The sequence below is a fragment of the Gossypium raimondii genome, chromosome 13, assembly GCF_025698545.1.
Source record: "Gossypium raimondii isolate GPD5lz chromosome 13, ASM2569854v1, whole genome shotgun sequence".
Lineage (NCBI taxonomy): Eukaryota > Viridiplantae > Streptophyta > Magnoliopsida > Malvales > Malvaceae > Gossypium > Gossypium raimondii.
In genome coordinates this window covers 47,198,011-47,221,294 of record NC_068577.1, presented here as the reverse complement: position 1 = coordinate 47,221,294, position 23,284 = coordinate 47,198,011, and the positions used below count along the sequence as shown (strand labels likewise).

Below are 23,284 nucleotides of genomic sequence, written 5' to 3'. Positions count from 1 at the left end.
TCATTTTATATGTATAAGCAACAGGTTTTGTGATAGTTATTTGCACTAACAGTCTAGCATACAATGATCATTTAAAGTCTGAGAAATAAACTCACCAACATTAGTAAGAATTATCTCGATTGCATAATCTGATGTTTTGTTCTTAAACAAACAATTAGACAATAATTTCACAAACTACAGATTGTTAGTTGATAATTCACATGTGAATAACTTGTAAATGTATCTACTAAATCATATCAAAACATCTATTTGTTTGATGAAAAGGGCCCTTATTTCTTTCCGAAATGAAAGAGATCAAATCTCAACTTTTATCAGTGAGGTTTAATAAATCTTATTTGAGAACAAACAACACTTGGTAAATGAAGAATCTTTGGGTTCAACTTCAATGTAAATTATCTTTTTGTTGCATCATTATTGATCAAGATGATCAAACTGGTCATTCCAACTAATTATTATATTTGGACAAATAAACTTTTGACTTACTATGCACGTGATTCAACAAAATTAATGTAAACTTCGATTTACCACCATATGTGATTTAACCATAGTAATATATGTATAGTACGAATGGAGGAAAAGGCATTAATTTTAAATACAAGTTTTTACCGAAATTGATAGATTTAATACATAAAATTAATATTCTCCTCTTCCACAATCTCAAAATGATATTCGTTACAACAAATATCCTTTTAAACTAAAATAATATATTTGAAACTGATTAGAACATAATACATTAATTATCGCTTTGTTTCTTGAATAATAATGTATAAGCTCTTCTAGAGCCTTAAATTAATTTTATATTATAAAATATTGGTTCGTTCATTATCAAACAAGATAGTATGTATTGTTGTATTGTCTATGTGATATATGTTTCCTTTCCTTTAAGAAATATTTATTTAATAATAAAAGTTTCAGATGTACTATAAGTATATAACCAACAACTTTTCATAAATTGTCTCCCTTCTTTGTTGTTCTATTATTTATCTCTATATATCCAATTCTAGTGGTGAGAAAATTTATTACTAGTAAGGAATCCAATAATTAAGTAATTTGTATCACAATTCATAAAAAGAATACAATTCGTGCTTAATAATGTTTAGGCATACATCAGGAAAACAACCAATGGCCTTTCATACCACATCGATATCTTCACTCCTGAAAAGGGTTCTCTTTGGAATTCTTGTTTTTTTCTTACTTATCTTCAATTTTCCACTTCTAGTGGTGAAAAGAATTATTATGATCGCCTCTTTGACAATTATTATTGTTTTACGTACCACGTCCATGTCCACAACTATATCTTTCATATTTATTATGTATGCATTCATTTCAGGAAATGGAGCAGGTCCAATAAGACAGGCTTCGTGAGTTTCATTAGAAGCTCGTTATTTTGTTTAATCACAAGTAAATATAATATTAACTCAAAATATTTCTTTAAACTTTTTATTCACAGTGTTGCTACTATAATAGCACATTTGAAGCATGAAATTGAATTTTTTTCCCTAATAAGGTCTCATTAGTAATATTCTCCCACATTATTTTTAATTGAGAAGTCAATATTGCAAAATTATATTCACTCACAATTTTAAAAGATTGCACTTCAAGTGTACCTAATCATAACAAGATTTAGATAGAATTATTATGTTCTATTGTTCACATCTTTCTTTTAAATTATTCCACAATTCAAGTGGGTCTTTAACATTCAAATATCTTGCTTTCAACCCTTCAAGCGGATGATGGCGAAGGAAGACGATTATAATCACTATTAATTTAACAGTCAATCAAGCCTTTAAGCATAAATATCATGCAGTCAATAATTGAATCTTTCTCTATCCTTTTCAAAATAAAGATAAGTATATGAGTATCATGCATAATATAATTCAATATTTGAATTGTTCTCTATCAAAATATGTAGATATTTATAGCAAAAGTTATTCATACTAAATATAGTTTTATTTTCTCATTCACAACATCAATATGAAATCCATTACAATGAATGAATCCTTACTAATTTTGTTCTTCATATATTGATATATTAGTTCTTCCGGAGCTTTTAACTAATTTTGTACTATAAATTATTGTAATAATATTGGTTTATTTCGGTACTAAATAAGATAAATACTTTCTACTGCAAGGATGGTATTCGTCGTTGCAAAATATTTGGGCATATGCCAAATATATGACTAATGATCTTTCATATAGCATTGATAACACAAGTTATCCCTGCCTTTTGAAGGGTTGTATTGAGAACTCTCATTGTTCTTTTATTTATTACCATGTTTTCATTTCTAGTGGCTATTATTATACCATTTATATCGTCCATGATCATATTCTTAAATTATTTTTATGCTTGTAGTCACTTCGAGGAATACAACAACTTGTAAAGATTTTCATTATAAACAATCATTTGAAAATAGTATATTACAAATATGAACCCACCAATATTTAATAATCTAACTAAATAATTCAATTAAATTTAAAATAAATAATCAAAATCATACCTTGAGGTGGAATGGTTAAGGAGCTTAAAAAATTGTGTTTGTGATGTGAGTACGAAACTCAGGGTTTGAATTTTTCCAAAATCGAGAAAAAGTTTAGAAAATTATGATGATAAAATGTTATAAAAGATGAGAGAGTAAAGGAATTTACATGATATTCACAATTTATATTTACAAATGAAATAAAATTTTAATTATAAAACAATTATAACGAAGTTAATAAAAGAATGACTTCGTAAAGAAGAAAAGAATAATTCGGGGATTCTCAATTCACTGCTCCTCTCTTTGAAAATTCAACTCTTCTTTTCTTCCCCTAAAATCCCCACTCACTGAGTCACTTCTCACTCTCAAACCCCGTAAAAAAGCAATTTCCCAGAAAATGTCTTTCTCCACCCGGCAGAGGCGAGCGACGGTGTCGGATCTTCCTTCATCGTCGTCGCCATCACAACCGTCGACGCCTGAATCATACACGAAAGTGGATAAGCCAGGACGATCATCATCGGACGGCGTCGGCGAAGACCGCGGATTGGGGTGGTTCACGGTGTTGTTTGCTTTGGGAATGCTACGGTATATGAGCGCCACATCAAATATAATACACGACTGCGATGAAGTCTTTAATTATTGGGAGCCTCTTCATTATCTTCTCTATAAATCCGGCTTCCAAACTTGGGAGTATAGGTAATCGCCTTTACCTACGCATTCAATCTTACTTTATACGTACTTGCCCATAAGATTATACTTGATTGTACTTTTTTTTCAAGTTGGCTGAAAGCGGATCGAAAAATGTATTTTTGAATTAGAAAAAGAAAAATTATATATATTTTTCAAGTATAAGAAAATGAAGTTTTGTGGAAAGATGTTCTATTTTTAGTTATTAAAATTATTGTGAGTGAGAACTGGAAAGTGAGGAATTGTAATGGGACTCTTTGGGGAACATTATGCTGTTAGTATTTGTAAAATGTACTCATTGAAGTAAGAAATGAAGTCAGCTACTGCTAGGTGATCCATAAATTTCGTACTTATGGTCTATGGATCAATGCTTATATGTTTTTGAGTGTGTTAGATGGTGCTTGTGTTCATCAGTAAGGATTCGTGTAGATTTTCTTTAAAATAGGTCTGAATGGAGCTAATCGATGAACTTAGTTGGGATTGTTTGTGTGATAGTGTGTATGATTTGGAAATGGATTTTGATTGAAAACTTCAGGTAATACCTAATTGCAAGACATGGTTGGAATTAGGGTTGTAAGTGAAGCGAAGAGGTTTTTCGTTATTACAAAGTAGTTACATATGGTTATCATATTACATTTGATTTATTTCCTTCATCTGTAGATGCATTCTTTTTTTTTTTTTTTTCTGGGAGCATGAATCTATTTGAGTTATAAAAACTTGTCTAAACTGTACCGTTTCATTGAAAACATTCTTATCTTGCATTCTTATTGCTAATTGGAAAATAATTTGTCATGGTGAGCAGATTTTTCTCAGTGTCAGGAACTGTTTGACTGAGAGTTATCTCATTTGTATGTTCTTTGCAGTTCCGAGTTTGCGCTCCGATCATATTTGTACATTATTTTCCATGAGTTAGTGGGCCGACCTGCTTCCTGGCTGTTTGCTGAAGAAAAAGTAAGTTTTCAAGCTTTGGATGATGTTAATTATCTGTTGTTGTTTTCTTCTTTATAAAGAAAGCATAAAAAACATACTTTATAGTTGCCCTTTTTATCTTACAGGTGAGAGTTTTCTATGCGGTGAGACTCTTTCTTGGTTTTCTATCTCTTATTTCAGATGCTACTCTAGTGGTAGCACTTTCCAGAAAATATGGAAAGCGGCTTGCATCTTATGCACTTGCAATGCTCTGCTTGGCTAGTGGTTGTTTCTTTGCCAGCACAAGTGAGTGGTTTTCTCCGTCTTCCTTTGTCAATCTCGAGAATGATGATATATAAGTTTTTGTCATGCTTTTCTTTGTTGGTTTTAGGCTTTCAGCTGCTTCTAACAAAGTAATCAATAAAGGTGCTTTTAAGCTATATGAGAATGCCTAACAAATTCTGTTTTTCTCTCAAATTGCTATAATTTATCACTGTGATAATTTTTTTTCCAGGTTTTCTTCCTAGTTCATTCTCTATGTATGCTATGAGCCTCTCATCAGGGTTATTTCTACTTGAGAAACCTGCATGGGCTGTTGCTGTTGCAGCTGTGGGTGTAATCCTAGGTTGGCCATTTTCAATCTTGGCATTTCTTCCACTGACCTTCTACTCTTTAGCTAAACAATTCAAACAAGCATTTCTTTCTGGTGCTGTCACCTCAATAGCTCTTCTTGTAAGTAAATTTAATCATTCCATTTGGTTATTATCTGTAAACTATCTGGATATATGGTTTTGATATCTTAACTTAGAGTTTGACATTAACATTTTGTAATTGGTTCATATTTAGTTTTTCCATTTGTTGTTCAATTGTGAATAATTGAAGTTCGTTCTCCAGGCACTCTCCATACTCGTTGATCACTGCTACTACCAACGCTGGACATCTTCTGTTTTTAATCTCTTAGTATATAATGTATTAGGAGGTGGTGAGAGCCATTTGTATGGGACTGAGGGGCCACTTTTTTATATAAGGAATGGGTTTAACAACTTCAACTTCTGTTTCATCCTTGCTTTGCTTTTCCTGGGAATTCTGCCAATTGCAAGGAAAAAGTATGCCCCTGACTTGCTTATTGTAATCTCTCCTCTTTATATATGGCTGGCATTTATGTCTCTGCAGCCGCACAAAGAAGAAAGGTACAATTAATCTTTATCCTAAATGTCTTTAGCAAATTTTGTTTATATTTTGTTTCCTGCTTTTCCCTGACATAAAATAGATAAATTAATGAGGAACACTCCGATATATGATTTTAGAAGTTTCAAGGAGGGTTCAGAAATTGTTTTGGTCCAAAACTTTGGGCTAATTTGAATGGCATGTTCTGCAAGGGAACAAAACACAGCACATTTGTCATTGTCTCTTTACATGTCCCGAACAATCTTTAATATCGGTCTTGCCTGCTTCGATCTGTAACAGTCCATTATATTTAATTGTCATGCAGATTCCTTTATCCCATATACCCTCTTGTTTGTGTTGCTGCTTCTGCTGTCATTGAGAGTTTTCCTGATCTTTTCCGAGACAAATATAATCCCTACGATAATTCTATTATAGTTATGGTGGGCATCTTCTACACCTATTTAATTCTCTATGCCTACAACACTAAGCTCTCATTCAAATGGTATTGGCATTTTTACGCAGATGGCCAAATTTCTTAGACCTGTTGCCCTCAGCCTCATATTATGTGCCTCACATTCACGTACATTCTCATTGATCAATGGCTATGCTGCTCCAATGGAGGTTTACAAGATCTTGGAGCACCATGATGATGCAGGATCTGGTAATGGATAATCTCTTATATGATGCACTGTCCCTTGTTTCATTTTGTTATTAGTGAACCTACAAAGAAAAATGAATTTTCTTTTTGACAGCAATGTAGCGTTGACATTTATTTTTATGCAGAACTTTATCAATAATGCATAACATGTTTTTGCTTTGTGTAGTTTTTTTTTTTTTTGTTTCTAGTAGCTATAGCCTTCCTTTACAATTGCCATGTAGTCCTACTAAAAGCTTCAAAGATCCATTCTTTTTCTAGATTTTCTTTATTGTTTATACTTGGCATGTATGCTGAAGAGTGCTGTTACCAACAAGAACGAAAGCTTTATTGCAGGTTCTGTACTTTGTGTTGGAAGTGAGTGGCACCGTTACCCGTCATCATTTTTTGTTCCTGATTATATTGGTGAAGTGAGATGGATTGATGATGGATTCCGAGGTCTTCTTCCATTCCCTTTCAATGATACTCTGGGAGGGACTGCGGCAGCACCACCATACTTTAACAATAAAAACAAGGCATCAGATGAGCAATATGTAATTGACCCTTTCTGTGACCTAGTTCATATAAAATAACCTTAATCTTTATGCTTTGCATTTGTATGTTGACCCACCCTGACTTGCAGCTCCGAGATATTGAAGCTTGTACATTCCTGGTCGAGCTGCAGCTGAACCGACCTTTCCCTTATCGTGGAAATGACCTATCAGCATGGGAGGTACAAACAGAATATTTGGTTTCTATTTCCATTTTCTTCTTTTCTATTGTTCTTTCACATATGATATATTGAAATTGGAATTGTTTCAGCCTATTGCAGCACTACCGTACTTGGACAGAGAGCTCTCACCTGCCAAGTATCGGTCATTTTTCATCCCATACTTGTGGCAGGAGAAGAATGTCTTTGGCATGTACAAACTTCTGAAAAGAGTATCAAAGCCAGAATGATAAACGACATGTTGGTTATTTCCTCGTTTCTCATGTTCTTTCCTTTCAGAATTATTGTGACCATTGACTGCTTAGAACTGTATTATCTATTTTTCCCTTTTTTCATGTTATTCCAAGCGCATGCTTATCCGGAAGGGTAAAAAGGAGGGAAAATTTTGAACACTAACTTGCATTGTTCCCAATGTTTGGACAATTTTGTAGTATTTTCTTCATATAGCCTTTACGTTGTGTTTGTGCTAATATTTGTTCTCTTGTTACTTGGTTTGTTGGTTTACTTAATGGTTTATAAAACTTGGGTTTCCCTTTTCTTTTGGGTTAGCAAGGAAAGATAGGAAATCAGCAGATCAAACGTTTTAATGCGGTTGGTTGAGTTTCATACAGCACATTATTATCATTTTACAAAGCTGCATATGTTGCAACAAGCATGGATTTCGAATCTAATCGAAACAATTGAAATCCATAATTTATTCTTGAACTGCCACTCTTTCATTACAACAACGAAAAGAATTAAGGCTTGAATACTGGTGGAATCTAGGTCTTCTCGGGTATGAAATGGTTTAAAGAGTCGTGGGATTTAATGAAATGCAAATCTGGGTGCATGTTTGAAACGTAAGAAGGTTATAAAATAAGGGGCACTGGTGTGAGTGTCAGTCTTTGGATATCAGCTCCTAGATTTTGAAGCTTCATGTCAATATTCTCGTAGCCTCGTTCAATATGTGCAATATCATGAATCTGAGTGGTTCCTTTTGCAGCCAATCCGGCTAATATAAGTGAAACCCCACCTCTCAAGTCTCTTGCAATAACACGAGAGCCTTGCAATGAACTGTCACAGGTCACCATCCAGTGGGTCAATGATTCCAAATAAAACCAACATCGTATCAAAGTTTAACACCTTACCTTCCTTCGTCAAACCCGTAAACTAGTGCATTTCTCCCGCTGACCTGAATTCTCGCTCCGAGCTTCTGCAGTTCCCTTGCTATATATCCAAATGAAAAAAATGCTTATGGCTGATTTCATGAAAGAAGCAAGCAAAGCATAGAATGGGCCAATATATATGTCACCTAATTAGTCACTAAACTTTTAATGTGTAGTTATGAAAATTTTCAATTTTGTTACTAAACTATCCAAATTTGTTCTTTTAGTTGGGGTCATTTAAATCTTAAACAGGTAGATGACATGGCTGTTTATTTCTCAAATAAGCTACATGAATGGTCACTGAACTAAGCTCACTATTTATGTTTTGATCACTCAACTATAAAAAAAAATTCAAAATTAGATTTTTAGCCCTAGACGTGGCCTTCTATTATTAGCCCAATAACAAATTGTCTATGTCCTATCAATTTAGTCCTAATTCTAAATAAATCACTAAATTAGACCTAAACATTCTTATTAGTATTTGACACTAGTGTCACAGGCCTCTAATCAAAGTCCGTAATAAATGCACACAGAGCCTCTCATGGAGGTCAATTGATTAAATGGTGCTCATTTGAACCATTTAAACTAACCCGATTCATGGAACATGTGAAGAAGCTTATCTAAAGTCTTGGTGACTCAATGGAACCTCAAGCAAAACTAGGGTTACCAAAATAAATATATAAAGTAATCTTAAAAGATTTTGTAATCTTAACGGGTCTTGAAAAGTTCCTTAAGAATCTCAATTTGTAGATTAGTTTTGATCTCGACCATCGATGTAATTTAAATTGTACCGTTAGATTTTGGAGAACATCTATAAATAGAGACATTTTCCACATTTGTAATCATCTCATTTCTTCCATTTGATGCTAACAAGGTTTGAGTCTTTTGGCATCTAAGAACCCCTATTTTAACATAGAAAATTATTATAAAAAAACTCTCCATCGACTTGTGATCTTTTTAGCGCCAAAAACATTTTTACCTTTTAATTTTTTGTGTAGGAGAAGCACCGTTTAATCTGAAGTGTTAAAAAATTTATTAATAACTTATGATTTTCCTAACATAGGAAACTGAAAACCTTTGTTTTCATGTGCTGAATAGCACTAGCTAAGAGCATAAAATAATAGGCAGAGAGAGAAAAAAAAAAAACTAAGATTAAAATGACATATTTTGTAAATGTTGAGTATCAAATTCTGTTCATTTTAGAATTAAAACTAAATTGATAGAAGATATAAATATTAAAAGGCTAATTTTGTTATTAGCCCAATAAAAAGGCCACATCAAACTTCCTTATCAATTTAAGGGTTTGGTGACAAAAAAACTTAAATGATTAAATTAAAAAATTATATTATTGGATGACCAAACCAACACTCAAATAGTTGAGTAACCATTCATGTAGCTTATGCCAGAAATAAATGGTTACGTTATCAAAGTGTAACTAAAAAACAATTCGGATAGTTTAGTGATTATGTTGAAATTTTTAATTTTTATAGTTAGGTGATGAAAACAAGGTAAAAGTTTAGGGGCTAATTAGGTTGTTTACCATGGTCGACTATGTATTATAGCTCAACTTATACATACCATGAGTCATACGGTTGTCAAACACGGACTCCTCCACCAAGCTGGAACCAGTGCATGTAGTGAGAAGTGCCATTGTTTGAGGTTGCAGATCTGTTGGAAATCCCGGAAACGGGTTCGTCTTAATATCGAAACTTTTCAAATCGTAACCAATATGTGATGGGTGTGCTGAAACCTGTGCTCATAGTTTTCTTGTCACACAAACAATAAACTAAATGAAAAAACGTAAACATATTATGTTACTATACCTGCAATGTTTGCTGATCCAACCGTGAAATTTTGCAGCCAGCTTGGGAGAGTTTGTCGATCAAACATGATACACGGGAAGGAATGACAGGTGACATTAAGATGCATGAGCGAGTAATTGCCGCCGCAAGCATGAAGGTGCCGGTTTCGATTCGATCAGGTTTTATAACACATTCAGAACCATAGAGCTGCCTTTTTCCCCTGATAATTAGATTGTCGCTCCCTGCCCCTTCTATCCATGCCCCACAGTCGGTCAGAAAGCGAGCAAGATCGACCACTTCTGGTTCCTATGATCAAAAAATATAGAGCAACAAATTATGAAACAGCACAAATTCTAGATTTCCTCAAATATCACTGAGATGCCTCAAACCATTACTTTGGCCACATTTGAGAGCATAGTTGTCCCATCAGCCATGGATGCTGCCATCATAAGAGTTTCAGTTGCTCCAACACTAGGATAATCCAGTCGGAATTTCCCCCCAACTAATCCTCTGCCATTTGCAGCACGTGCCCACACTTTCCCATCCCTGTAACATTGCAGAACAAGCTCATCTACTTATTTAAGACAGCAAAGATCCCACTAAGAAAATAAAAGGTGAATTTATAGGTACAACTTGCCTCAGTTCAACAACAGCACCGAGAGCCCTTAACCCACGAAGATGGAGATCTACAGGCCTCTTTCCAATATTACAGCCACCGGGCAAGGCCACAACAGCTTCACCAAACCTGGCCACCAGTGGCCCTATAACAAAAAACCCACCTCTAATCTTCTTCATTTCCTCCAAATCAACCTCCACTTTGCCAACCCCATCGCTGTTAACCCTCATTTTCCCATCAAAGGCATCAACTTTAGCACCCAAAGAGTTCAAGATGGAAGCCATGGCTTGGATATCAGAGACATTGGGAAGGTTGTGGAGAAGTGAAGTGCCTGAGCAGCAGAGAGTGGCTGCTAAGAGAGGTAAAGAAGCGTTTTTTGAGCCACTTATGGTAATGTGGCCTGAGAGAGTTGAAGGTCCTTTGATTTTGAAAATGGGGTCTTGCTTGGTGGGTTGTGGGAGATTGGAGAAGTGCGTCCCCTGAGTCTGAGAAGAACAAGAGGTAAAGAAGGGTTTCGGGAAAAGGGTGTTGTTGCAAGAGAGAGCCATTTTCAGAGGAGTTTTGATTTTCTTGTCGGTGTGTTTTAATCGTTTTGCAGGGAAAAGGACTCCTTCTTATGAATCAAATTTGTGTTTTATGACCTTCGACTGACTTGGGGACTGGAAAAGCCACGAGAAAAAAATACTTTTAAAAAGATTTTGTATTTTATTTATATATAAAATTTGAATAATATAATTATTGTGAAAGTTTAGAAGCAGGTGATAAAATATATTTATTTTATAAAATACCAAATGCAGCATATTTGGCATGTGCGCCTTATCACACCTCTCTATAATAAATTTTGTTCATCCAATTCGGTAAACATTAAAACATCTCAAATTCGTGTGCTGGTTAGGGTGATATCGTTTCAATTTGATTTGGGTTTGAGTTTGAGTCGAGTAATCATCTCAATTTTAATTTGAATTTGAATTGTGCTATTTGTATTTTAAAAGAAAAAGGTATCCTCTACTACTTGTCTTAGCTTAGCTCACCAAAATAGTAGCTGGGGGTCTATCTTGAGATTGGGTTAGTTGTATTTTTCTTCTGAAGGTTTTCTTATAAAAATAATCATAAAATATTAATTAATTACGAATATGATTTGGAAGAAAAATTATATATGAAAATAATTCGTTTGCTATATTAGAAGTTGTTGTCGCTTAACCAATCGACGACATCACCCCTTTTCTTCCTGGTCATTATCTAATAATCAATCTGTAAATAGGAAAAAAAAAATTTTGCGTCGTCAATATGTCGGGCAGCACCCATTTATATATTTTGAAATACCCATGAAAAATACGGGTATTCACAATGGAGAAAAAAAAAACAATTTTTACATGGGTGTCGTCGATTTGTCAAGCAGCACCAGTCAAATTTTTTTAAAATGTTTTGCCAGTGATAAAAGAAGAAAAAAATTGGTGTTGTCGTCGTGTCAAGCAACACTGATGGCTGTTAGGGGAAAAATTTTAATGGGTGTCCCCGATCTATCAGGTGGCACCAGTGATTTTTTAAAAAAAATCCTTTTTAATTGGTGTTGTCACACTGTCAGGTGGCACCAACTACTATATATTCCCCATCTCTGATGCAAAATCTAAATATTTGAAGTGTTTGATTTTTTATTGAAATTTTTTTTTTCTGTTAAAGAGAAGAAGAAAAGGAAGAAAGATTTATTGTAACACCCCAAAATAGGGCCTAGGAGTTTTAGGGATATTTTAGAAATTTTAGCCTTAGAATGTTCAGAATTTTGTGACATGGTATATCGGTAATGTTTTCGATTATAGTTTTTAGAAAATTAAATCAATTATTGAAAAAGAGTTTTAAACACATTCAATTTTGAAAATTGGACTGATTTGCAAAAGAGTCAAAATTGTAAGTTTTCAAGGGGAAATTAGACCAGATTTTAAAATCCAACCTAAAAACCGCTTTATAATTTTTTTTCAGGTTAGTCAAATTCTACTCTCATACTTGTGCCATCCATAGTTCTCCCAACTCTCCCAATCGATTTTGAATTCAAAATCCTAATTCTTCTTTTATTTTTATTATCTCTTAAGTTATAAATCTCCATAGAAGTTAAGAAAAACACTAAAAAACACCAATAATTTCTCCATTGTCAAGCTTGTGAGTTTTTCAGGTTTTCGATCAAACGCTCGGTTTTTTACTGTCTAAGGTAACGATTCAACTCCTAAATAGTTTTAAATATTATTTAATCTTTAAAACCAAGTTTTTAGCCATTAAATCATATGTTCTAAATAAAATTCGAAAAATGGCTCGTTAATGGTGGATTTCAGGATTTTGAGTAAAAACGTAGTTTTAAAGTGTCTTTCAACTTGTTTTAACATGATTAGAAGATTTCTAAACTTACTTCAAAGTTTCGTTAAAGATTTCTAACGTTTTAATGAATTTTCAAAAAATAGCCAAAAACATGTCGAAAAAGTTGATACTATGAATTGAGTATTTTATTGTAGTTTAAAGGTTGGGAATTAGTCGTAAGTGAATAATTAGATGAATGAAACTCGTTTTAGGTGAAAAGATTAAGTGTAGATCGAGATATTTGGATTTCAAGTTGGTTATGTTAAAGGTTTCAGGTACATGAGAACATAGCTTAGGTTATGTTTTTGGTTGCTTGTGGTGAGTCATTAGTTGATTTTTGAATGTATTGTTATGTGAATTATTATGTTGAAGCTCCGGATTCATTAGTACCTTCTACAAGTAGAGGTAAAGACAATGAAAAGCTAGTTTGAGCTTTTAGCTTTTCGGCGAAAACGTGTTGGTGAGTGTTTGGAATAATTGCTTGTGGACATGATTTAATGCGTTATTTGGGAATTTAGTAGTAGCCTAAATCCCTACTCTAAATTTCGAGTGTAAGTTTTTTCATACATATATTATCTTGTAAATTATGTACTTCTATGTTTGTGAATATGTGAATTGAGATGAGATGCTATAACATGTGATATGTGGTTATGATAATTGTTGTGAAAGTGCAAATATGTACATGTTATGTATATGTTAAATGTTAGTGACAGTGTTTTGCTAAAAATACAAATATGCAGTGATAGTGCACGGATAATCGATAAGTGATATGTGATTGATTTCGGATATTTTGGCCTTATGATCTTGAAACCATTAGATATAGTTGGCATACCATAGGATTATGAGTACTCACCTATATGTACAGTGATTTTGGACATTGAGACCCTGGGACATGTTGGAGGGATAAGAGAATGTGAGCTAAGCTTCATTCAACGGGACATGTAAGGGGAAATAAGGAGAGTGTTAGCTTTATGCTTCACTTTTGGGACATGTTTGACTCTATGAGTCTATGTGGTATGCTGGAGATTCGTGTATCCAATGAGTGATGATAGAGCTCACTTTTATGTTTCATAGCTCAAATGCCAAATTATCTTAAATTATGAATATGTGTGTATTGTAATATGTGTTTATATGACATGTAACCATTATGCAATTTACCTATAAACATGTTTTTGAGTATTGCGACATATGCTTGAATGTTATGTGATTATATGAGTATTACGATATATGCTTGAATGTTATGTGATCATATGAATATTGCGATATGTGCTTGAACGTTATGTAATTATATGAGTATTGTGATATATGCTTAAGTGTTATGTGATTATATGTGTAATGTGATATATGCTCAAAAGTGGATATGTTTACCGTGTAAAAGAACTAGTAATAATTCACGAGTGAGTATAATATGACACTAGATTTGGAACTATTGAGGTTATGCTATATGGTTGTTTTGTTGATGCTTGATGAATTGTTTGCATTGTGGTTATTCTGAGCATTCACTGAGCTTGTTAAGTTCACCCACTCCTTTCTTAAACCATTGCAGATTAGTAGTGTGCTGGTGTGAACGATGTGGTTCCGAGGGGTGATCCAAGCCAAATGATTTAGTTGCTATTAGTAGGTGTTATCATTATTGTTGGAAAAAAATTCTTGGAAGCTTTGAGGCGTATTCTTGATTAGTAAATGTGGAGATTTGAATAATAAAATTATAGTTTTATATTTTATCCCATGAGACCTTTACAACGGTATATTATTTGCTCAAAATAGTTGAGTGATGAATGAAAAATTGATGCTCAAAGTAAGTCACTTGTGCATTATGTTGAGGAAAATGGAAAGCTTAGTCCCACATTGGTTAGATATCAAGCGTGGAATATGGTTATATATGTGAACCAACTTGGTGGTTATTGAATGACTAAACTAATGCTCTCCCTCGCTCGTAGAAGGGGTGCAAATCCAAACCCGTTAGGGTTGGAGGTGCACCCGCACAACGTGGGTGACGCGAAATGTTCAGACTAGTCGGGCCTTTCTAGTCCTGCAGATATTTTAGCCCAATACGTAATCTTATTTTTTTAGCTTATTTAATTCAAACGTTAATTTAGGTTTAATGCCTCCTTAATTCATGGACACATTTTTGGCTCCATTAGTCAAAATTTTCCAAAAGTTCTTCGTTTGAAGTTTTATTTAAAACCAAATAATCTGCAAGAAAAGACATACACTAATTTTTCCAAAAATTTTCGAGAGATATTTTCCCTGCATATTTTCCAAATCGTTTTGGTGATAGACGAATGTAAGGCTACAATTTGCTAATCATTACAGTCCTGCTACTGCCGTGCTTATCTTGTTGTTATATTCTGGGAGACAGTCGACCAACGTTTCTCCAGCACCAAAAGAGCGGTCGAATCTGTCTTAAGGAAACTGTGAAAACAGGTCTCAACTTCCAATTTGTTTTTCCTTCCCATTTACGAGTATAATATTTTGATCCAATCTTTATTTTTTGTTTTCTAGATTATATACATGTATATCTATATTGTTCTGGTTCGATCTTGTGATTTAAATAAACATTTTATATTACTGTTTATTTTACTAATGTGTGTGCAATAATTATTTGTTTTTGTTTTGGGAATAAGGCAATGTGGTAGACTTTTAATGATATTTGTCATGATGTTTTGGAAGCGTCATAGCTTAATTGCCCTTAGAATTTAGAGAACTGAATCGTATTATGTCGATTATCATTTGAACTTATTTTCGATGTTTGAGACTAGTATTACGGTCATTTTGATGTTTATTTGATGACGATATGTTAGCATGATGGATTGGTACATGTTGGAATGATTTATATGCTCAAGTATGTTGTATTTTTTGGTCTGGATAGATGTATCGATATTCGTGTCGTACAAAACGATACCTATGTGGTTTTGAAATGTGCAGGGAGACAATAACGTAATTTGGTATCGATACCCTATCACGAGTATCGATACTCAGGGTAGAAATATCGATACTTTGGCAGAGGTACCGATAATTTTTGAGGTTTGGGTTTTTAAGTGAAAAACAGTAAGCTGTTTTGGCATCGATTTTCCAAGCAGTATCGATACCACTTGAGAGAATTATCGATACCTCACCTTCAGTATTGATACCTACGTTGTCATTTTTGAGATTTTGGGTTTTTAAGTGATCCTAATGCATGTTCAATTATTACTATAAGTTTATTTGAAGTATGTCTGGCATGTTTTAATGATGGTCGATATACGTTTGACTAAAAATTTATAAGACCACTGATAAAGAGGATGATTTCTTAATAATGTGACAGTTTATTGTGAGTATAACTTGAGAAGTGGTATGACATCTTGATATTCGGGCTTGGTGACTAGGCCGAGTATAGGGTGTTACATTTGTGGCTAGTAGTAGTGAAAAAAACAGTGTTCAATAGAATGGGAGAAAACGGAAAAAAAAATTTTTTTTTTCAATGTTCGAAATTGAAGGAGAAAGATTTATTTGTATTGGTGTTTTAGGGAGAAAATGTGATAGTTTTAAGGTATGTTTGAGTTCACGGTGATGCGGTGGCACTCGAAGATCGACTCATTTCATTTGCTATATGGGGAGTGCATCATCACCTTAGAAGATGTCGCATTGCAACTCAGGCTCCCAGTTGACGATGGTTATGCGGTCACGGGTTCAAGTATAGTGTTCAAAATTGCGCATGAAAAGTCTTACCAAATAATGGTGGTTGTGCTTTAAATTTTAATGCCACTAGAAGATATGCTTTATAAAACTCATACATAAGTTTAAGATCATAATCATAGGGAAAAAAAGAGTTTAATCAACTTATTATTTTTTCTCAATCAAAACATTATCCTTAACCTCATTGTCCAAAACTTGTGTCAAAGGTGGGGACAAGAAGAGTTTCAGGGGGGAGAGTGACTATATATGATGGTGGAACAAAAGTTGAAACGTGACTCGAGATAGCAGCGATTGTAGTTATTAAAGTGGTGGATGAAAGGAAAGGTAAAGTGAGAAGAAAAAAAACAATTGAAAAAACACCGAGAAAAAAAATGCAAAGCTTGTGACCGCTACTGTGTCATGCAGTTATTACAACTACAGTTAGTATCATTATCATACAAGTTAAAATGATAGCGAGGATCATCATATTTTGATCCATTGTTCATGTAACTAGAATTAAGATAACTATAAAAAAAATTTCCAATTCACTCAAATAAGCTCAAAAAATTTTATTTTTACTATCAAAATATATGGAATAATTGTCCTGACCGTCCAGTGAAAAAAATATTTTCACTATCATTGTCACTACTATCAAGTTAAAATGTTTTTTCACTATCACTAGTGTGAAAAAATAGGTTTAAGAAAAAAAGCTAAGAGAGGAAAAAAAATGGGGAAAAAAAGAACTGAAAAAAAAAAAGGTGTGGGCCTAACACGGCGATGACATCAATTTTTTTTTTATCATTGACATGATTTAAAAAAAATTAGTGTCACTTGATAGATCGACCACACCTTTTAAAATATAATTCTTTCTTTTTTTTCCACCGTTAATACTTGTATTTTTCACAGGTATTCTAAAATATTTATACGAGTGCTGCCAGATATAGTGATGACATCAAAATAATTATTTTTTTAAAAGATGATCATTAGGTAATGATTCGGCCGAAAAAATAGGTTGTGCCACTCGACCAACTAATGACACCGCTTTATATTGTAAAAAGCAGGTCATTTGCTTAAATAATTTTTGGTCAAGATGATTTTGTTAATTAATTAATTTTTTTAGGTTATTTGTAAAAGAAAAAAAAGCCTGGTATTAGTCATTATCCTTTCTTTTTAGTATATACTTCCAATCTACTTTTTCAAGTCTGTCATTTTTTTCCACTTTTGCAACATAATGGTAATTCTTTGGTAAAACATTCAGTTTCTTTTAATTTTAAAATTGAGTAAATTAATTATTTTTAAGAGAATTGGTGTAATTTAATCTCATCAATTTTAAAAGTGAGCAACTAAAAACAATTAATCACAACAATGTCTTTCATCAATTGTACATAATTTTGATTAGTATAGTAACAAATTCAGCCTTCGATGTTTACAGATTTTGTCAATTTGTCCTTAATTTGAAATATTCAACAAATTCAACCTCAACATTTATACATTTACACAAATGTTGCAGAAAAAAAAAGTTAAATTAGGACCAAATTGATAAAATATGTAAACTTCGAGAGCTAAATTTATTATTATACCAATCAAAATTATGTACAATTGATGAGAAATATTAACATCGTGATTAATATCCTTAGTTGCTCACTTTCGAAATTGAACAGAACTAAATTGCTCCAAATTTTTTGAGAATGACTACTTTGCTCAATTTCAAAATTGAAAAAGACTGGAAAAGTGTTTTTACCTAATTCTTTTGTGCCTTTAAAATTGCTATAAAAATTGTATAATTATTTCGTAATTTTTAATTAAAAATACATAATTTTATATTTTAAATTAATTAAAAATAAATAAAACAAAATTATTATCAACCATTTTATTTATCAAAATATAGTTTTTCTATACAAATAAGTGTTGGAATTTTAGACACTTTCAAAAACACTATTATATACAAATTTTAAAGATTTTTAACGGATCATTTTATCTGTTATACCTCACAATTATTATTGCAATTAAATCTATACACATTTCTCACTATTAACTTTAATTTTACAACTATCATATTCATTCTAATTTGGAAAATGATAAATCCACAAATAGGGTTTAAACTAAAAATAGTAAAGGATTATTTCTTTCCTTATAATCATTCCCTTAATCGACAAATAGGTAGATACATTGCATCGAAATTATGGAGAGCGCTGCTTAATCATTTTATAAATTTAAAGCTTCAATTAGTATTTCTTTTAATGTTAAATTTTTTTTTTATAAAATTTACATTAGACCTGCTCACTGAATGCTCGTTCGAAAAATGAAAAGGTTTGAGCAAAAATATAAATTTGAAAAGTGGGCTTGGACAACCAAAAAAAGACCCGTTTTAAAAATGGACCCGCCCTCAGGTAAGACATTTTTTGCCTGAGCCTGTCCCGAATTCACTAAATGACAAAAAAATTTACTATTTTTTTGTTATTTTAATGATATTTTCTTGTTGTTTTCTCTCTATTTTGCTATAATTTCACTATTATGTTGCTGCTATTTTGTTATTATTGTTTGGATATTGTATAACACTTGTTTTAGTGTTAATTTTATTATTATTTTAGAGACGTTTTTTTGTTACGTTGCATCTATCTTAGTATTATTTAAGTATGCATATTTTTTGAAATTTATTTTCAATTTGTTCGAAATATTTATTTTAATGTTTTTAGTATTTTTATGTATTATATATATTTAAAAATTATGTAAAAAAATATAATATAAAAAAATTTTAATATGGGTGGGTCGGGTCAAGCCCAAATTTTAACATTTTTATTCAAGTCGAATTTAGATAAAATTTTTAGGCCTATTTTTTCAGGTCAAACCCAAGCTTAACAAACGAATTTAAATTTTTTACTTCAACCCAACTTGAGGATGATGAATTCTAATTTACATAATCTCTATCACCAATCTTTTTTATATTTTAATAAATTTTTTTTGTTGAATTTCTGTTTGTTTAGTAGTGAGTAATTCAAAAAGGTAAATAGAATCAAATCTGAGATTATATTACAAATATTTAAATGCATGGTTACTTGGTTGATCATTACCATGATTGCACGAGTAAAGATGAGCGGTACTGTCGGGTCGCCCCCTCATCCAGACCCACCCTTGATTATCCTTCATTTTCATTTTTGGTCCTGCATCTATTAGTTTTTTTTAATTGGACATCCAATTATTATTTTGTTTTGGATCATCTACCTATAATTTTTTTTAAATTATTCACTTAATTAATCGAGTTTATTTATTTATTTATTTCAGTTAATTGTGTTAACAGGAGAATGAAACGACAGTTGAAAAATTACTATAATAATAATTTTAATCATCAACTTTTACATATTATATCAATTTAGTTATAATTTAAAAAATTAATCTCGAAATTTACAAATAATCTCAATTGAATCCTAATTCTAAAATATATATATATATAAATACCCTAAATATTTTTAAAAATATATAAAATATAAAACTTAAATTTTATATTAATATTTATATTAGTATTAAATAAAAATAAGAAAACCTCTCCCCTCTTCCCTCACCGTCCCTCTCCCTCTCTCTCTCTGCCACTGCTGCTGCAGTATAAATAAAAATCTATGGTATGTTCATTCATGTTTTGTGGGTGTGTCTAAAATGTGTTAATGTGAGTTCTTTTCAATCCATTGTTAAAGCAAAGAGAAGAGTGGAAGGAACGGATCTTCTTCTTCTTCATATTTGTGATGGTTTTTTTCCTGATCAATCCTTGAAAAATTAAGGTTTTTTACTTGTGTAACACAAATTCAAAAATTAATACTGAAATGATATGCTAATACCATTTTTTATCAAAATGAGATGTTTGAAACAGTTTCAAGGGGTGGAGGGAGAGAGATTGGCGACACTCATAATTTTTTCTGACACAATAATTGAAATATCATTATAAAATGATGTGCTGGAAAGGTAGAGATGAGCGACACCAGTATAAAAAAAAATTTAAGGGTGGAGGGAGAGATGGATGACACCAGTACAAAAGAATTATTTTTTTGGGTGAAGGGAGAGAGATGGGTGCACTAGTATTTTTTGGTGCAAAAATATGGTCTAAATGGTAGAGGGTGAATTTTGTACCGTTTTGTTATTTTTTGAAGAATTACTAACATTTTTACATCTATTTTTTCAAAACAATCTCATTTATTTATTTTTTATTTTTATCCCAATAACAATTTTTTTTATTACATAACAAATCTTCAACATTTGTAAAATGTAATTCATTTACCACAATAATCCAAAAAATTAAATACCAAAATGAATCACCGTAAAAATATATTTTTAAAAACACAAAATAAATACCGAAATGAATTTGCAAAAATAAATATTGCTTTCGAATTATATATAACCACATAACATTTTAATTAAAAAGTTACGGTATAAGCTATTTGAACTAATTAATAACATTATAAAAATATAAAGAGCAAATTACAATTTAATCACTAATTTTTAAACTTTTTTAAAATATTTTTAATATAAAGAGGAACAATATCACATTGTCTAAGAACAAGCTGCAAATGAGTTAAAGAGTCTATATATGTTCATATCCCATATCCCATGTTGCTTAAGAAGATAAGGGAAATGATATTTTGAGTCTATATAAAGAAATATTTTGTAAGTTTTATTTCCACATTAATAGGTGGCATTAGCAAATAAGAAAAAATATTGGTATTGTCACTTTTAGTATTGATGTGGCAAAAAATGCTTCCAACTGATAGCGTTTTCCTGTCAATATATTAAAAAAGTTTTTTCTACATTTCATTTGAAAATGATTCTAGCTAGAAGTGCTCTCGTAAAATCCACCACCTAAATTTAAAAAAAGAATTGGAATTGAGTTTTTAAGTCATTTATCAAAATAGATGGGTTAGTGAAATAGTAAATTCGCACACGGAGTAGCCGAGTTGAAAGTTGTATAATATATTTTTAGGCTCAAATAAAAAATGGATAAATATTATAAATAGTTCCGTCTTTTGTCAAATTTTAATGTTAGTTACTTTCAATGGGTTACTTTTTTCAGTTTCAATACAAGTTTCAAGTCAATAATTTGGTGGGAAATCCAAGTTGATAAGATATTGGTTTTATTAATTTCTTTAAAATAATTTATCTTCAAATTTTGATAAAATTATGAGGGACCTATTTGTGATATTATTCCATTTTCTAAATCATAGAAACAGGCCATTCTTTGGAGGTTACCTTCAACTAAAATGGAATAATATCACAAATGGCCCTCATCATTTGGATAAGAAATTTATCTTAGAATTTTGATAAAATTATGAGGATCATTTGTGATATTATTCCATTTTTAGTTGAATGTAACCTTGTTTCCATGTTTTGGACAAAATGGAATAATATCACAAATGGTCCTCATAATTTTATCAACATTTCAAGATAAATTCTTTAAAAAGAAATTAATAAAGTCAACGTGACATTTACTTGTAGTTCCCACCAAATTCTTGGCATAAAACCTAATAATATTATATTGAAACTGAAAAGAAAAACCAATTGAAAGTAACTATCATTAAAATTTGACAAAAGATGGGGACTATTTATGATATTTATCCATGTTTTATTTGAACCTAAAAGAATTATAGAAGTCATCACTAAACCTGCTAATGGTGAGGTGAGCCAAGCAGAAAAGCCGGTAAAAAAAAGGGTTGGGCTAAAATTTAAGGCCGTTTCTTATAAGGTCAAGTTTTTTTTTCTTCGAGTCTACCCTGACTCGAATATTATGTTATAGAACAATATTATGTAACTTATATATGTATTAAATCACTAATACAATAACAATTAAATTTATTGTCCAAGGCTTAAAAAAAACTTACCTAGCTAAATAACCCAACCAAAAATATTAAACATTATATTTTATATTTAATACAATGAAACATTTATTATATTTATTTGTGTTTTTAATGCAATAAAATATTTATTATATTTATGGTAGTATTTTTTAATATAAATACTTTTTAATATATTTTAATGTGTTAGAAGACTTTTATTTTAGTATTTTTTAGTCCATTTAGTGTATTATATTTTTTTTAAAAAAATTAATTTTAAATAAAATTAATTTAAAAAATAAAAAATGGGCTAGCCAGGTCGGGCTCAAATTTACTTTTTTTAAATTGGGTCAGGCTTGGGCAAAAAAGTAAGCTCATTTTTGGGGCAGGCCAAGCCTGGACTTAGAAAAGTGGTCTAAATACCTTGCATAGGCCCGACCTGAACCCGACCCATGAGCACCTCTAGTCATCACGTGGAGGTGCCAAGTGCAGACTTCAACTATTTCGCTAATTAATTTTCAACTCCATCTATTTGATAAATAAATATAGGAAAAAAACATTTAAATTTAAATTTATTATTATTTTGGATAATATTTATTTATTTTATATATTTTTTAACTTTTTAGAATTAGGATCAAATTGAGACCATTTGTAAATTGCACTGGTTAATTTTTAAAATTATGACTGAATTGATATAATATGTAAAAGTTGAGGGCTAAATTTATTATTATACCAAATTTTCAATTGTCACATCACCCTCTCGTTAGTGCAATTAACAAAATAAACAATCTCTATTAGTTGGGTGACCAATTTAAAATCATCAATAGTTAGGTGACCCTAGGTGACAAAAGAAAGACTCATAATTAGGTGAATAGTTTATCGTAAATTTTATAAAATTGATAATATGATGTCATTAATGTTGTTCAAATATTTATGGAGTATACAATGAAACCTCTCTAAAATAATTAAGGTAAATCGGATCTAAGATTCTAAAATACAAATTATTTTATTTTGGTCATTTAATTTTTTTCAATTTAGTCACTCTCATTAAAATAATTGTTCAAACTTCAAACTAATAACTCTCGTCAAAATAAATTTGTTTTGATTAATCGATTGCTAACATGATACATTAACCGATTGCTAACATGATACATTAACCAATTAGTCTAAACTATTTTTAACATGATACATTAACATGATACATTAACCGATTGAGTGACAACACGTGACTTTTTTGTTAACTTTTATCTAAAGCTTAGGACCTTTCTATAATTAGTCTAAACTATTTTTTAAAAATTAAA

General features: G+C 31.5%; 2 protein-coding genes across 2 annotated transcripts; one reads left to right on the top strand and one right to left on the bottom strand.

Annotated features, from left to right (window-relative positions):
• The first annotated feature begins 2,731 nt into the window (after window positions 1-2,731).
• On the top strand, window positions 2,732-7,074 carry LOC105782239 (dol-P-Man:Man(6)GlcNAc(2)-PP-Dol alpha-1,2-mannosyltransferase). Its single transcript, XM_012606845.2, has 10 exons — window positions 2,732-3,173; window positions 4,028-4,115; window positions 4,220-4,379; window positions 4,588-4,805; window positions 4,968-5,263; window positions 5,566-5,680; window positions 5,763-5,901; window positions 6,232-6,428; window positions 6,518-6,607; window positions 6,697-7,074. Exons 1-10 carry the CDS (start codon window positions 2,875-2,877, stop codon window positions 6,832-6,834), a joined length of 1,740 nt encoding a protein of 579 aa, XP_012462299.1. The 5' UTR covers window positions 2,732-2,874; the 3' UTR covers window positions 6,835-7,074.
• A 171-nt stretch (window positions 7,075-7,245) lies between these two features.
• On the bottom strand, window positions 7,246-10,826 carry LOC105782240 (uncharacterized). Its single transcript, XM_012606846.2, has 6 exons — window positions 10,189-10,826; window positions 9,947-10,097; window positions 9,573-9,857; window positions 9,328-9,499; window positions 7,732-7,810; window positions 7,246-7,657 (listed from the first exon to the last, which is right to left on the bottom strand). The coding sequence occupies exons 1-6, from the start codon at window positions 10,713-10,715 to the stop codon at window positions 7,453-7,455; spliced, it is 1,419 nt and encodes a 472-aa protein (XP_012462300.1). The 5' UTR covers window positions 10,716-10,826; the 3' UTR covers window positions 7,246-7,452.
• Between the last annotated feature and the right edge of the window lie 12,458 nt (window positions 10,827-23,284).